Below are 14987 nucleotides of genomic sequence, written 5' to 3' on the forward strand. Positions count from 1 at the left end.
TTACCAAACAAATTTAAAAGTGCTTTAAGTGTAAAAAGTGATTTATATAATACATCCCCAAGCACCTAAAATGCTTACAGCAAGCGCTTTTTGACGATTCTACTGATAAAAGCGCTTTTAACATTACAACAGTAATGCCAAACGGGCTCTTCGTAGTAATTATCCATAATTATGCCATATTTTAATCACTTGTCAAGAAGCATCATTTCCAGGAAGATGACGATGATAATTAGAAATAACATACCACCCTTAATAACTAGATCTTATTTTCCATATGCTAAGAGCATTACAAACAGACAGTGATCAGCATGAAATCAGCCAAAAAATATATGGAAGAGTGATCAGCATGAAGCCTTATATTAGAAAATCAACCTAAACAGCAAAAGCATAACCTGGGGAAGATCAAGTATGTAGAGAAACCTTATATTATACGCTATGCACCAAAATCAGTAATACCGCGAGCTGGTATCATAAACACGCCCCCCAGGATATGGACCTCTCGACTCAATTTCTTGATCCCTGGTGCTCCCAAGAAATCGAGCCCGCTCTCTGTACGAATCATAATGATCATCACTATATGATCGTTGTAGTTCTCCGGTAGGGGTTGCAGCTAAACCGTAACCATGAGACTCACTGGGACCCATGCCACTGTTAGGGTAGTGATCCATTGCAGCCTGCTGGTATTGCTGTTGTCGTTCATGAGATTCTCTCCGAAGGAACTCATCCCGACGACTGGTGTGCCGAGCTCGAAGTGCTGCTAGCTGTTCTTGATATTGAGCGTTAATTGTGTTTATTCTCTGAAAAACAGATGTATATGTTGTACAGAGAAGATTAGATGGTCAGGGCAAACAAAGCAATATGAGAGTTAATACAAAATTCAACGATATGCCCAAAAGACTTAGACAATCAATCTAAAATACAATGGATTTCACACCCCAATTTAAATATTAGTATCGATGGACCTCAACATAATTCAACATTATCCTAATCACAATAATGATCAGATATACCTCATCATAATTATCCATAGAAATGTAGATTGATGGGAAAATAGATCAAAAACAATCAGACTCGTAACGTTCAAAATGACAAATGGGCACCAAAGGGGCCTAAATGTGCTAATGCCTTGTTTGATCATTCTGTTACATAATACTTGGCTTGTAAAGATTGATGTTAAGGTCTGAACATTATTTGCTCCATCTATACAACATATTGTAAATAGGGGCCATTACCTAGGATGGGCTCTCAAGCATGAGAACACAGATTCAAGTCTATGCAGCTACTTTGTGCGAAAAAATGCTAAAGGTTAGGTCTGTATCCAATCCACCTTCAATTATCAGGAAAACCACACTATAACCCTTTTATGCAATATCTTGTAGAACAGTACGCAAGAGTCATTGAAAAGTAAGTTTTTATGATGTAATTACTATAACATTCCGCCCTAGATATGGTTTTAAAACCACACTATAACCCTTTAATGCAATATCTTGTAGAACAGTACCGCAAGAGTCATTGAAAAGTAAGTTTTTATGATGTAATTACTATATCATTCCGCCCTAGATATGGTTTTATTAGGTTAGGTCTGTATCCAATCCACCTTCAATTATCAGGCAGACCACATTCAAATATTTAATGAAAATGGATCATATTTGAACTATAATGCTTAACATTGAACAACTTTAAGAAAATATAACAAAATCTACACAGACCAGCAAAATTACATAAGTTATGTAAACAAATTTAACACTATATCCATTATGATTTAAATTACTTATATGGGTAAATTACTGTTCATCAGCAAGAACTGATGTCATAACAAAGTGGAAGCTGCAACTATGGTACACCAAAGTACTGGGTGTTCTCAATCCATCAACATTTCGAATTCTAACAACATATGTGAAGTAGATACTAGTTTTAAAATTTTCCCATTCAAGATGATGGATATCAATCATTAAATGTCATATAAACCAAAATGATTCCATTCAATTTCCATAAGCTGTCCAGACTCCAAATGAATCCTAGGAAAAATTACTTTGTTGCCTGATTGTTCAAAAGAAGGGGGGGAGTCTAGTTGTGTAAACTCCCAGATATAAATTGAACCCTAATATCAGATGATAAAATATGTTTTGACAAACTTTTATAAATTCAACATCAGAATCCACTGACGAATACCTATAAACTGTAGCCTGTACATAGAATATGTTTAAAATTCCTGGTGCTCTAGGGAAAAAGACTGAACTATTTCAAAATTATACGCACACTTGCTCATAGCATGTTTCCTTTATTTGCAAGTTTAGGGTCAAGGAGTAAAGCAGAGGTTAAATCACAAAAGAAAATAAGTGCTCATGGACTAAAGCTTAGCTGTGTCAATAGAGTTGATAATTCCTGCTTCTGAATTTCTGATAAATTAAACAGCAAACTTCTTTCTTTTTGTTTCCTTTTTGTTTTTCTTTCTTTTCTTTTCTTTTTTCCCTTTTTTCATAAACATCAACTACAAAATTTCTCCTTTTCCGTTGAATTTCCCTCTCATCTCATGACAGGAGACCCATCAAATGGCCTCGAAAACAGAATGCCCAAGTGTTATCCCATGTTCAAATGCCACTAAGAATTTGTGTCCCAATATAATGTGAGATGCAATGAAGAATACAACCCTAAAGAATTTGTGGACACAAATGAATGTTGTGATTCAAGATGGACACAACATCTCAACCGTGATCTTTCTCCAGAACCTAAATGCAGGGACATGACCTTGCATGTATTTGCAAGTAATCTGCTATATCAAACATACATTCATGAATGTATGTATAGTAATCTATGTTTAAGCATGTGACAAGTAACAATAGATCATTGGTACAATTTTGAAATTGTAATTACACAATAATTTTTCTGCAAAAAAAGGCATTGCACCCCGTACTTCTGAGCATCTTTTAGGTAACTAAGATTTGACTCGTGTCAAAATGAGTGCCAGATAGGTGGACATTAATTTGTGTCCTCCTTGCACATTCGATATGCAAGTTTCCAAATAGGGAGAGGTATCCCACATACCGTAGTCTGTCACAAAAAACTAGAAGCAGGCATCTCATGTTAACCATCAACAGACACTTGTTCGGATACTCTTGTAGAAAGACTACTAGTTGTCATTTATAAGAATGACAAAAGGGCCCCCCTTCCTCGAGCCTGCCACTTAAAGGAAGAGTATCATGTCCCTTGCTTGGCTCAGGCAAATGGTTCACCCGTCGCCAACCCCATTTCACCTACTAACCTCTGTAATTACCATATTTCACAGATCGAAGAAACAAACATACAATAATAAAAATCATACAAAAAAGATTATATGACGAAAGTGGGAGTTTCTACAGCTGAAGATAACTATTAGAGCACTCAAATCATATATATATATATATATTTCGTTTTTCCAGTGCAGAATCTGCTGAGCCCGCCCATGTGACATCATCACACTTGTACTTGTTAACCCAAACTTTTACTAATACACTAAGCTATGATTGCTCATAAATATATGTAAACACTTCTTTTTTTTTTTTCTTTTTTTTTTTTTGTATCTTTACGTAGACACATATATGCAAATAAATATGCATGTGTAGTGTGCACACAAAATATAAACCACTGTTAATTTTGTTCTTGAAACTGTGACCCATAGAAAGAATTTTCGTGACATATTGCATGTTGTGTGGACTTTTGGTGGTGGTGTGCGACAGTGAGACATGGGGCATCATGGTGAATTGTGGTTACAACAGATTGACAATGGTACATGGCAATGTAATGCAACAGAGCTTGGGAAGCTGTGTTGTAAAGGTGGTTGCAATGGGGCCATGGTGGTTTGTGGCCTGAGGAGTGACACAGGTTTGGATGGCAAGGTGTGACGAGCATCCCAATAGGGGGTGAATTAAATCAAGAGTATGTGAGGAACCCTAACCCTATATGTAATTTACTTACCAAAGGAGATTTTTGCAAAAAAAAAAAAAAAGAAGATAAATAAGATGGGTATTGAATATATTCATTACATATGCATATAAAAATATATGCGCGATAGACACATAACAATAGAAGAGAACCACCGTTAATTTTGTTCTCAAAACTATGATATATAGAAAGATGTTTCATGACACGTTCCAAACTTTGTGGTGGTGGTGATGTGTGGCGGTGCGACGTGGGGTGTAATGGTGCAATTGTGATGACCATATTTTTTAAAACATGGTACAGAACAAATAGGTGTTTGCATATGTAATGAGTATAATTCGATTTTTTTTAACTCAAAAAACATTAAAAATTCAGCATAAAAATATGGAAACAGAAAAATATGGATACGGATATGTTCAGGTATAATACTTCTCCTATTTAAAAGTTCAGGAATAAAAATTCAGCCACACATTATTATGCCCAGATCCTCAAAAAACTTGGTGGAGGCTTGGAGAGGGTGTAAGTGGGGGCCCAAGCCCGTGCTTGTTGGAAGGTTACGCGTTTGTGCATTTGGTGGTGCTTATGGCTCGAAAGAAATAGGAGATCTTTTGAAGAAATGGAGAGTCCTATTGGTGCGTTGTAGTTCTCCATTATTAGCACTCTTTTTTTGTTGGGTTCTAGGGAGAAATTGTAAATCCATGATGGAGATAGTAGATTTTTTGGATTCTTCGAGAATTTAGAGGCCCTATTTGGCCTTGTGATTTCTAAGGGATGTGTTCCCCTTTTGAACGCCTTTGTTAGTACAATCTTAGTTATCAAAAAGAAAAAAGAAAAAACAGCCACACATGCATTTTTTTTATTAGCACTCTTTTTTTGCTGGGTTCTAGGGAGAAATTGTAAATCCATGATGGAGATAGTAGATTTTTTGGACTCTTTGAGAGTTTAGGGACCCTATTTGGCCTTGTGATTTCTAAGGGATGCTTTCCCCTTTTGAACGCCTTTGTTAGTAAAATCTTAGTTATCAAAAAGAAAAAAGAAAAAACAGCCACACGTGTATTTTTTTTATTTTCCTAGTAGAGAGGACATTTTTCCATGTAGACATGGTGAAATTTAGTCTCTGTTCCCACTAACAATGCCTTTTCCTATGCCATTAGTTTCATTTCAATACTTTAAAAAAGGTTGGAAATTTGGTCTAGTAGAGAGGACATTTTCGCATGCAGACATTGCAAAATTTAGAGTAAGTTCCCACTAAAAATGCATTTTGTTTACTCTGATGAGGTTGCTCTGTCTAGCCCCTCCAAGCCTCCAAATAAGGGATCGAATCTACAGAAACACTAGCGATTGTTGTTAAATATATTAAATCTGTACATATATACAATATATAAAACATTGGCCTCCTAGTCTCCCACTAAGTAGTTCACATTAGAAAGAGACGTTTTATAGAAAAGTCATTAGTTTCCCAACTTTGAGTTTGACTCCTAGTTCTTGTGTCTTTTTATGTATCTTGAATAATTTTAATTAATATTGCCAGGAACTCCTTTTCTTAGTAAGATCCACCAAATTATCTCTTGATACCCTATCATATCTCTTATCTAAATCCACAAATATCATGTCTAAATTTTCTCTTCCATATATCATCTTATTAAGTAAACAGCCTCCGGAGTGGATCCTCCTGGCATGAATCCAAATTGGATATCAGCCATCGTTAATTTGATTTCTCTATAGTTGCCACAATTTTGTATATTCTATGGTTGCAAAATTAATTTCTAAAGTAATTTTCGGCCCTTCAATTGTCAATAAAGAAGAGCAATCTCTAGACATGTCTTTGCCAATATAATCATATATACATATGATGATATCTGTAAACTAATTCGCTTGTATCTTCAAGACGCTGCAAGTGATCACCTGTGTTTGGACATAGATCTTCAGCCACATGCTGGAGGTGTTCCATCTTCTCACTACAAGCCAGAGATCTTTTTAATGTGCCTTCAGAATTAAACATAACTTTGAAGAAGAGAATCACTAGCCCGAATATCAACTCCAGTTTCTCTTGTTACCAAATTTAATGTCGAATGAGCAGGAAGATGCTAAGACCCAAGGCCAAGACTTGTTAACTCTAAAGTAAAACAAAAATTTTGATCTGTTCAACAAGAATGCTCAAAATTCACAATCTACAGAGCTCCAAATTTTGTCCTAAGCAATCTTACTTTACTGGTCCCTATGCAATTCATGTAGACTCAGTGTTATTAAAGGCCCAAGGCACTAGAGGTCCTTTGAAGCCTAGGCGTACGGCGAGGCGCACACCTGAGTGAAGTGAGGCGCACAATTGAAAATTTGAACTACCATAATAACATTCATATCTCATAAGTCATATCAATATTCTAAAAATTAATATCAAATATAAAAAAGTAAATCAATCAACTATACAAGCATCCAACAACCATCAAACATAGCACAAATTTGTTTTCTTGAAAGGCAAAGCAAAATGTGTTTTTTTGAATGGCAAAACAAAGCACAAAAAGAAATAAATATGTTAACAAAGATATATATATTTGTTAACAAGAAAATAAAATAAAATAAAATAACAGAGCCAAAATATATAAATATATATATATGACAGAGAGGTGAATTAAACGAAGAGAGAGATGTAAACAAAGATGAGAAGAGAGGGGAGATCTAGAGGAGAAGAGAGAAAAAAAAAAAAAAAAACAAAGAAAAGAAAGAAAGAACTGGCGAGGCTTCGTCGTTCATCTCTACAACTAGGGCTTCGTCTTCGTCTCACAATCTCATTCTAACGCTGTTCGGTTAACACTTTGATTCTTGGGCTTTCTTATTTTTTTATTCTTTTGTACAAGTTCCTTCTATTGTATGCTTGGGCTTTCTTTTTTGTTTACTAAGTTGCCAAAAGTACCCTTTTTGGCTTAAGAAATAGAACAATAGTATTTTTTTAAAACAAATATCAGTGAGGCACGCCCACAAACAGGATGAGGCGCAACCAAGGCGCGCGCCTAGTAAACATAAGTGAGCCTGGGATGACAATAGGCCCTAAACCTGAGCCTGGAGCCTAGGCGCAACCCTGGGCACGCCTTTAAAAACACTGTGTCAACTTGCGTTACTTTACTCTTCAACAACTTAATCACTTTAACAATAATTACAGCATTTATTTGAGACAGCAATCCAATTTTAGAATTTGTAAAATTTGTATCCTCTACCATCCTTATTATCTAAAACAAAGAAAGGAAATAAACTAATGACTCCTAAAACTAAAACAAATTAGAGAAAACCCTTTCTAAGCTTAAACACAAAAAGGCCCCTTAATATAATTTTTTTAACTCAAAAGCCACTTCTTGCCTTTGGTTGCACTAATATAACCAGAAAAGCTTGGTAAGTTCATTCTTTACTTTAGCCTAAAGACTGAAACTGAGAAGACATAAATGTGTTCCAATGTGTGCATAAAAATAAGAACAAATAGTAATATTATTCCCATGCTATATTAATATAATAAACCAAACCAATGTCGATCAACTCAATGAATTCTGATCAACTCAATAAACCTCCAACCACATTCCAATTTAAATAACAGCGTATCTGTGAAGGATTGTAAATTGTTTATTCGTCCTGTCTACAAAGTATTTTTCAAATGCACTAGTTCCAACTTCATCTGTAATTATAACACATTCCTAGTTGCCTTAAGACTTCTAGTGGCTTTGACACCTTGGATTTTGGTACACTAAGGCACATTGAAATTCCTTTTCTTTCATGCAGAATCAGCACTTCATCTGCCAAACAGTAATTTTCTTCAACATAAAAGTTACTGAGTAACTAAAAGCTCACTTACCTTTCTGTTTATAAACAAAAGTAGCAATTCAAAAGAAGAAATACTTTCAATCATAACATATTTCATTAAAATACTGATTTTAAAAACTCTGTTTACCGATATATTGTTGTGCTCGTTAAATGGAATGCACGGAACTTCTGGCACTCGGGCATCTGCCAGGTCAACTTATGATATCCTGAGCAGTTATGCCAACTAATTATTTGGCGAAATTTGTTGAATTTGAACACCACTTCAAGAAATAAAATAATAAAATTTTGATTGCAGATTTTCAATGTTTATCAAGGACATGACAAAGATTTTTATCCAAAAATAATGTCACCAGAAATCTGGATTTACTAACCAACCACAAAGTTAAAAATAAAAAAATAAAAAATAGTAATTGAGAAGCCGAGTTTCAATATAAACGTACCTCCCTATGCCTAGCATTTTCTGCATCCTCTGCATCAGTTTGATCCTTTGTCAGTTTCATAATATCATCCAGGAATTTCTGCTCAAGACCGTCAAAAGTCTGCAAGAGGACATTATCGTCATAACCAACATCCATATCTTCTTCATGAGGCTGAGATCTGCGATCATTGTTGCCTTGTTTCTCTGAACCCATTTTTGGATCTGGCCTTTGGCCCTGGTAATAGGATCTAGATGCATCACCCCCTTGACCTATAACACAAGCACCATATCTAAGTATACACAGTCCAAAGCTTTAATTTAACACAGAGAACAATCAGAAGTCACAAATCATTGGAAAAATCATTTTACTTTCTCATGAAGCAAACAAAGTAGTATAAACTCACAACCATGACACATTGTTAGCAAGTCAGACAAAATATTAGAAAGCAATTAGCTTCGAAAAAACGCTAAAATTAGAAATTCCAAACTAAAAGTTGTGGAAACTACGTCGTATTGAAAAGTGAGGTTTTCCGTGACTGTTAAAAATGAAGAGGAAAAAGAAGATTGGATCTTTTATCAAATATTGAACAATTCTACAATTTTTTCAGTAGGTAAGAAATTTTTGATTAAAAAAAAAAAAAGGATATACACAACAGGCATCCAAAGAAGCCCATGAAATTAAACTTGTGGACCAAAAGCATCCCAGAACACAACTCACAACCCAAGTGTATAGGCATTAGAGGTTCTTGTCCCAAATCGGATCTGGATGGGGAAGGTCATGGGCTTATATGGGTGGGTATGCAGCACTACCCAACAGCTTAAGCTTTTGGGTTAGAGGCCAAGAGCCCGATCAGTTACAATAGGCCACAAACAAGCAAAGTTACAAGAAAACAGATACTCTATCAATTAGCGACTACATCTACCCATAATGACTTGGAGGGATCCTCATATTGTCATGAAAAATTGATGCATAGAGAGAATTACAAGCCGAGGAGTATGCAACATAAGCTAGCATTAACTTGGATCTGCTTGATATTACTCAAGGTAAGTCGATATAACCTTGTGCATCTTTGCCATTAACTAGGCAAGGGTTCCAAACATGTTACCACTTCTATTTGGAGTTCCTTTATCCAAATTGGTCTTTCCTTTCTCTTTAGTTTTTTTCCAATTTACTAGAAATAAAATTGTTTCGTTCCAATCCCCATTGTTCTCAATGGAAGGAGCATAGAGATTGGTCTTCTTGATTCTCTTCTTCTTAGCAACCTCCTCCCACTCATCATTACTCTTCTCTGGGTCTTCCTTTGGTTGTACAACCTCTCTCATTCTTCTGTGAACTTCTTACAAATCAAGGTCAAAGACCAAAGGGTTAATTTCCATATAAACTCCATCATGGTCCACACTAAAAGATGTTCGAAGATGGTCATCAATGGATATCTCAATGCAAACATGAGCATAGGGTATACGTCTTCTAGTAGCTGTTGTCTTATCTGATCTAATAAATTTTAAGATGTAGGTGTGGGGTTCAACATATTATTGAGTAGGATGGAGGCATCACCGCCAAAAGGATAACTTGAGAAAGGTGTTTATTTCGGAAGATTGGAATCTAATAAATGGGCAAAAGAGAAAACAAGCAACAGAGTAGCACAATATGTGTTGATGTCAGTGTTCAAAGATCACTTTTGGAACAACATTGTCTTTAACCTAAAGGTTTTAGGTCCTCTTGTCAGTGTTCAAAGATTAGTTGATGGTGAGAGAAAGCCTCCCATGGGATACATTTATTAGGCTATTGATAGGGGCAAAGAAGCCATTACAAATGCCGAGGGCCTCTTTGGTAATCCCATGGATATTATTAGATAGAGATCTACACAGGCTCCATGTAAACTATATTAAGTTAGTAAATCAATTTCTAATTTATTATTTATTTCTATAATAAATTCAATAAATGCATAGTAACAAGTTATAATCAATAGCTAGTTTGTGGAAGGCATGTGATTCTTCAACACCAAGTTTGCAAAAGTTTTTATAAAGGTTCTGCACTTGTGAACAAAATTAGAGCGTGTTTGAATCAATTTATAATTTATTATTTATTTCTATAATAAATTCAATAAATGCAAAGCAACAAGTTATAATCAATAGCTAGTTTGTGGAAGGCATATGATTCTTCAACACCAAGTTTGCAAAAGTTCTTTTATAAAGGTTCTGCACTAGTGAACAAAATTAGAGCGTGTTTGAATATGCAAGTAATTACTGACTAGATTGGTAATTAAGTTTTCAATACCTTTAGGGCCAGCTTGGTTTGTAACTCTGGAAACAATTTTCTGTTTTCAGATAACTGAAAACAGAAAATTGTACAAAAACTCTGTTTGGTTCAGTTTTCTTAAAACTGTTTTCTGAAAACTCAGTTATAAAAATGTCTGTTTTCATAGAACTATAAAAGATTGTTCTCTAAAAACAGTTTTCTATTCTCTGAGTTCTTCGAAATTATTTTCAGAGTTACAAACCAAGCAAGCCCATTTTTCATATATACTAGTTAAAGTTGTATTATTGTAGCTTCATAGCAAAAAAAAGAAATAGGCTTGCTCAAAGTAATTAAATACAATAGAGCATTGAAGCGCCAGTATGACATGCATGACACTACTGATCCTATTATACTCGATGACAGTGATGAGAGCGACTAGTGGTTGATTGTAAGAATAGATGGCGATTCAGATGCAGAAGATAACCCAGTCTCTAATGATCATTCTTGACATGGAGTGCTATAGCTAGTAGTGTTCCTGGTATTGGAGAGGGCAGTACCATAGCAGTCACCCATCTAGATCAAAATCTAATTCGCGGGGAACAGCTCAGGCAGTAGGAAGCTCCTCCTCTTCAGTTCAGCTTATAGAGGAGGAAGAGGTAGAGGTGAATTCAGAAGAGACAGAAGAGGAGGATGTTGAGAGTTATAAATCCTTTGTGATGATGCGTTTGATGATGAGGATGATGTTTAGGTCCTTTACTGTTGGTTTCTTATGAGGAAGTGAAAACATTTCTATGTCATCTTAATTTTCATTTTATGATTTTTGAGTTTTAATGTTGTCTTCTTATTACTTTGAATCTCTATGTTGACTGTTGAGTATTGATAATTCTAATGTTATGTTAATTAACTACTGCTCAGTTTGTTCAGTACTCCAGTTTGCCAATTACCATTGTTGGTTATGCTTACTGTTGGTTTGCAATGTTATATTATTTTTTAAATGTTTTTGCAACTTGCACCTCGCTTCAATCAAGGCCCGCGCCTCACTTTTTGCCTTACGCCTCAGGCCCCAAGAGACCTTAGCACCTTAATGTGCCTTCAGCCTTTAATTACTATTATCTCAGTATCTCATCAACTGAACAGGTGAAACTCAATGTCCAATCAAACAACTTACCCCATCATTACCACATTCTATGAACACTACATGCCTAATTTAGTTATAATACTGCTTTAGGACAAAAACTCTTGTCAAATTAAAAATTGATAGTTCCATGAAAGAAGAAATGAATGGAAATTTACTTAAGACATTAAACAAATAAATGAACACAAATATGACTTTGCATGGGAACACAATTCCAAACATTATAATGATAAACGAATCAATCAACGAGTGAAATACGTCAACAATTTGTGTGAAGGTACTAAATTTGGTCTTTACATCAGTTAAGCCCATGAAGGAATTATACAAGCAACCATAACCTACATGTAGATGCCCATAGACGATTGATTGGTGTGTATTTTTCATCTAATTAAAAGTAAACTATAAATTCCTGTACCTTAAAGACAGAAAACTATATGCAACGAATTAAAAATGTAAAAAATATGTTTGCATAACATCTAACAAGGCCGCTGAGAAAATTGTGCAGAACCTCACAAAAAGTATCTACGAAATACAAAGCAAACCATATTTAGAGATTCAATTATACAGTTTCAAATAGTCGTGCGGTGACCAAATAGAAGAGCATAAGACAACTGTGACGTATCATACACAAGTACAGTTCCAAATGTTTAGCGTGTCAACTCTAATTTAATTTTCACCTTGGTTTCCCAAGGACCCTTCACAAATAACTTAATGAATAGATTGAATTTGTGTATGTGCCTGTGTCAGAGAGAAATGGAAAAACACACAGAACATGTACATCACAAGAGCAACTAATCCGTCCAATCCCTAGTAAAGGACAGATTAAGTTGAAAAGAAAACGGAATGGAAGGAGAAGATGAAAAATAAAAGAGCAATGCTTGCCTTCATTGAACATATGGGATGACATTGGATTTGGTATCTTCGATCCATCTCTTTCCCACCTCAATTGTCCCTCTGCTTTGGAAATTCCATAAGGATGCTCCTTCTCAGAGGTCAAGGGTTCTGGCCGTCCTTGGTAATAACCACCAGACCTGTGTTCCATCCTTTGACCAGAAGACACATGCTGCATCCGAGCAGCAACATATGCATTGCCACCCGAATCACCATAATGTCCTTGCCGCCTCATCTCCACTACCTAACCCAACAACCTGAACAGCACACCTGACAAACATAACAGCCCACTACCATAAATTGGGTCACTTAACAACATAAACAGGATAAAGAAAACCATTAAAAATAATGCTTAAAAAGGATTAACAAGAATTGAAACAATAATCCCATTAAACAATTGCCAAAACGACTGCAAATGTTTCAAAAAAGGTAGGCATACTTCTCAAAATACATCAATTGGTACACGCAAGAAATAGGCCAGTTCAAGTTTTCTTCTGTCAATACAAACAGAATTTAGTATCAACAAACCACTGCTTGAACCAACTATGCCACTATAATAAAACAAAGCCCAAAACAATAAAACCCTAAAATCACAAACCCAAACCCTAATTATCATCAAATTCCACAGTTCTCGTTATACCTTTCCGAAACGATTTGTGATACAGTGTAAATAATTAAACTACCAAGCATATAGGATTAAAACCTAAACAATATACAGAAATCCTTTATCGCGTAAGAACAAACTAGGAAAAAATTGGTTATAAAATTATAGGAAAAAATTAGTCAGAATAAAATAAATTCAATTTTGAAAAAATAACAATAATCAACAGTTAAGTGGTATGTATATACCTATTTTTGATTTTCTTTTTATTATCTTTATCTTCTCGTTTGACAGATGATGAGGCAGAATGTCGAATGTTTGGTTTCGGCCGTTGTTGGGTTTGTATTCGACTCGGTAATACATACGGGTCAGTTTTCTTCTACCCAGGACCCAATGATGTCTCCTTGTTTGTTTTTACCTCTTGTTTTTTAAAGGCTCCGTACCCATCCAAAGGGCTTAGAATCAAATCTTTTAGTTCCGTTTGATTAGATAAAAATAAGTAAGAAAAGAAAATAAATAAAAATAGAAAAGAAAATAAAATAAAATAAAAGTGAAGGGAAGTGAATGAAAAAAAATATATATTTTTTAGTACGCATTTGGTTAGAATAAAAATTTATTCAAGAAAATTATAGAAAAATATTAATTTGTTATTTTGAATAGCACGAAAGTAAAAAGAAAACGATTTAAGATACCACATTAACCCTTATAATTTTAAATACTAATACATAAATGAATTTGTATTTATTGATGTCTATTTTTAGCAAAGAAATAATAAAATAATGAATTATTAAATTTAATAATATAATTATTTATATTTAAAATAAGACTTCATAATATTTTTTGAGACAAAAGTAAAACTAATGAGAAATGAAACTTTAAAAAAACACGGACATGTATTGATGAAAATACTAATTTTTTTTAGAGAGATTTGATTGTATTTTGTTGTTGCCTATTATATATTAACTTGTAGAAAAACAAAGAAAGGTAAAAAAAAAATTAAAAAAAAAATTGTTTTGCGGATAACTTGCCTCTTAGAAATCTAGTACAAAAATAAATAAAGAAATTGTTTTTCAAGATTAAATTAAAAATTTTTGAAAGAAAATAGACAAGTATGAAAACAAAATTTTCTATTAGTTTTCTCTTTCTATCTATCCAAACTCTAAAAAAAATTAAAAAATTAAATTCTAAAAAAATTTAAAAATTTATACTCTAAAAAAATTTAAAAATTTTCTCTTTTCTTTCTTTTTTAACTGTTTCCACCTAGCCAAACAAAACTTTTGAGATTTAATTCGAAAGAGTAATTGGAATTGAAATAAAATTCTATTTGTGTGTGTCACTAAAAATTTCATAAGTTACCTTTCCATCAACAATAAAGTATAATTTGGATCTATCATCAATCTAGCTGATCATAAAATATAGGTCAGTCAAACTAAATTTCCTAATAAGCCCAAACCAACTTGATGTGGGTAGAAAGATAATAATGATAATTATCTTAAGTTATATCTATATCTTAATATAAGATCATTATTATAAATAATATGCATCATTAGAGATAATTATCAAAGAATTAAATAATTATTAAATGTTATGCATATTACAAATTATAATTATCTTAAATGGTAAAAATTGGTTATAAAAATATAGGAAAAAATTAGTCAGAATAAAATAAATTCAATTTTGAAAAAATAACAATAATTAACAGTTAAGTGGTATTGTATATATATACCTAATTTTGATTTTTGCTTATTATCTTTATCTTCTCCTTTGACAGATGATGAGGCAGAATGTCGAAGGTTTGGTTTCTACTTGGTAATGGATACGGGTCAGTTGTTTTTTTTTTTTTTTGGGAAAGTTAAAAATTTAAGTTATTGTTAATACGGGTCAGTAATGTCAGTTCTCTTCTACCCAGGACCAATATGTCTGTTTTTTTTTCTTTTTTTTAAGGCCAGTACCCCACCCAATGCGTTTAGTACCAAAT

At 33.9% G+C, this 14987-nt stretch overlaps 1 protein-coding gene across 5 annotated transcripts; it reads right to left on the reverse strand.

The window, feature by feature from the left end:
* Positions 1-229: 229 nt before the first annotated feature.
* On the reverse strand, positions 230-13404 carry LOC132311127 (uncharacterized). Of its 5 annotated transcripts, XM_059808869.1 has the most exons (5): positions 13049-13209; positions 12848-12902; positions 12400-12678; positions 8166-8413; positions 230-797 (listed from the first exon to the last, which is right to left on the reverse strand). In XM_059808869.1, the coding sequence occupies exons 3-5, from the start codon at positions 12641-12643 to the stop codon at positions 447-449; spliced, it is 843 nt and encodes a 280-aa protein (XP_059664852.1). In that variant the 5' UTR covers positions 12644-12678; positions 12848-12902; positions 13049-13209; the 3' UTR covers positions 230-446. The 5 variants fall into 5 exon arrangements, with proteins under 5 accessions (XP_059664852.1, XP_059664850.1, XP_059664853.1 ...); XM_059808867.1 differs by lacking the exons at positions 12848-12902; positions 13049-13209 and adding an exon at positions 13258-13404; XM_059808870.1 differs by lacking the exons at positions 12848-12902; positions 13049-13209 and adding an exon at positions 13258-13385 and having other exon boundaries at positions 12400-12698.
* Between the last annotated feature and the right edge of the window lie 1583 nt (positions 13405-14987).

This window comes from Cornus florida, unplaced genomic scaffold (genome assembly GCF_030987335.1).
Source record: "Cornus florida cultivar Cherokee Brave unplaced genomic scaffold, ASM3098733v1 CherokeeBrave_3.0.0_Hap2_Chr06, whole genome shotgun sequence".
Taxonomy (NCBI): domain Eukaryota; kingdom Viridiplantae; phylum Streptophyta; class Magnoliopsida; order Cornales; family Cornaceae; genus Cornus; species Cornus florida.

Coding starts and splice junctions, on each gene's coding strand:
- LOC132311127 (XM_059808867.1), bottom strand. CDS start 12,643: ATGAGGCGGCAAGGACATTATGGTGATTCGGGTGGCAATGCATATGTT. Junction 8,414..12,399: donor ATCCCATATGTTCAATGAAG/GCAAGCATTGCT, acceptor CTTGTGTTATAG/GTCAAGGGGGTGATGCATCT. Junction 798..8,165: donor AAAATGCTAGGCATAGGGAG/GTACGTTTATAT, acceptor TCTGTTTTTCAG/AGAATAAACACAATTAACGC.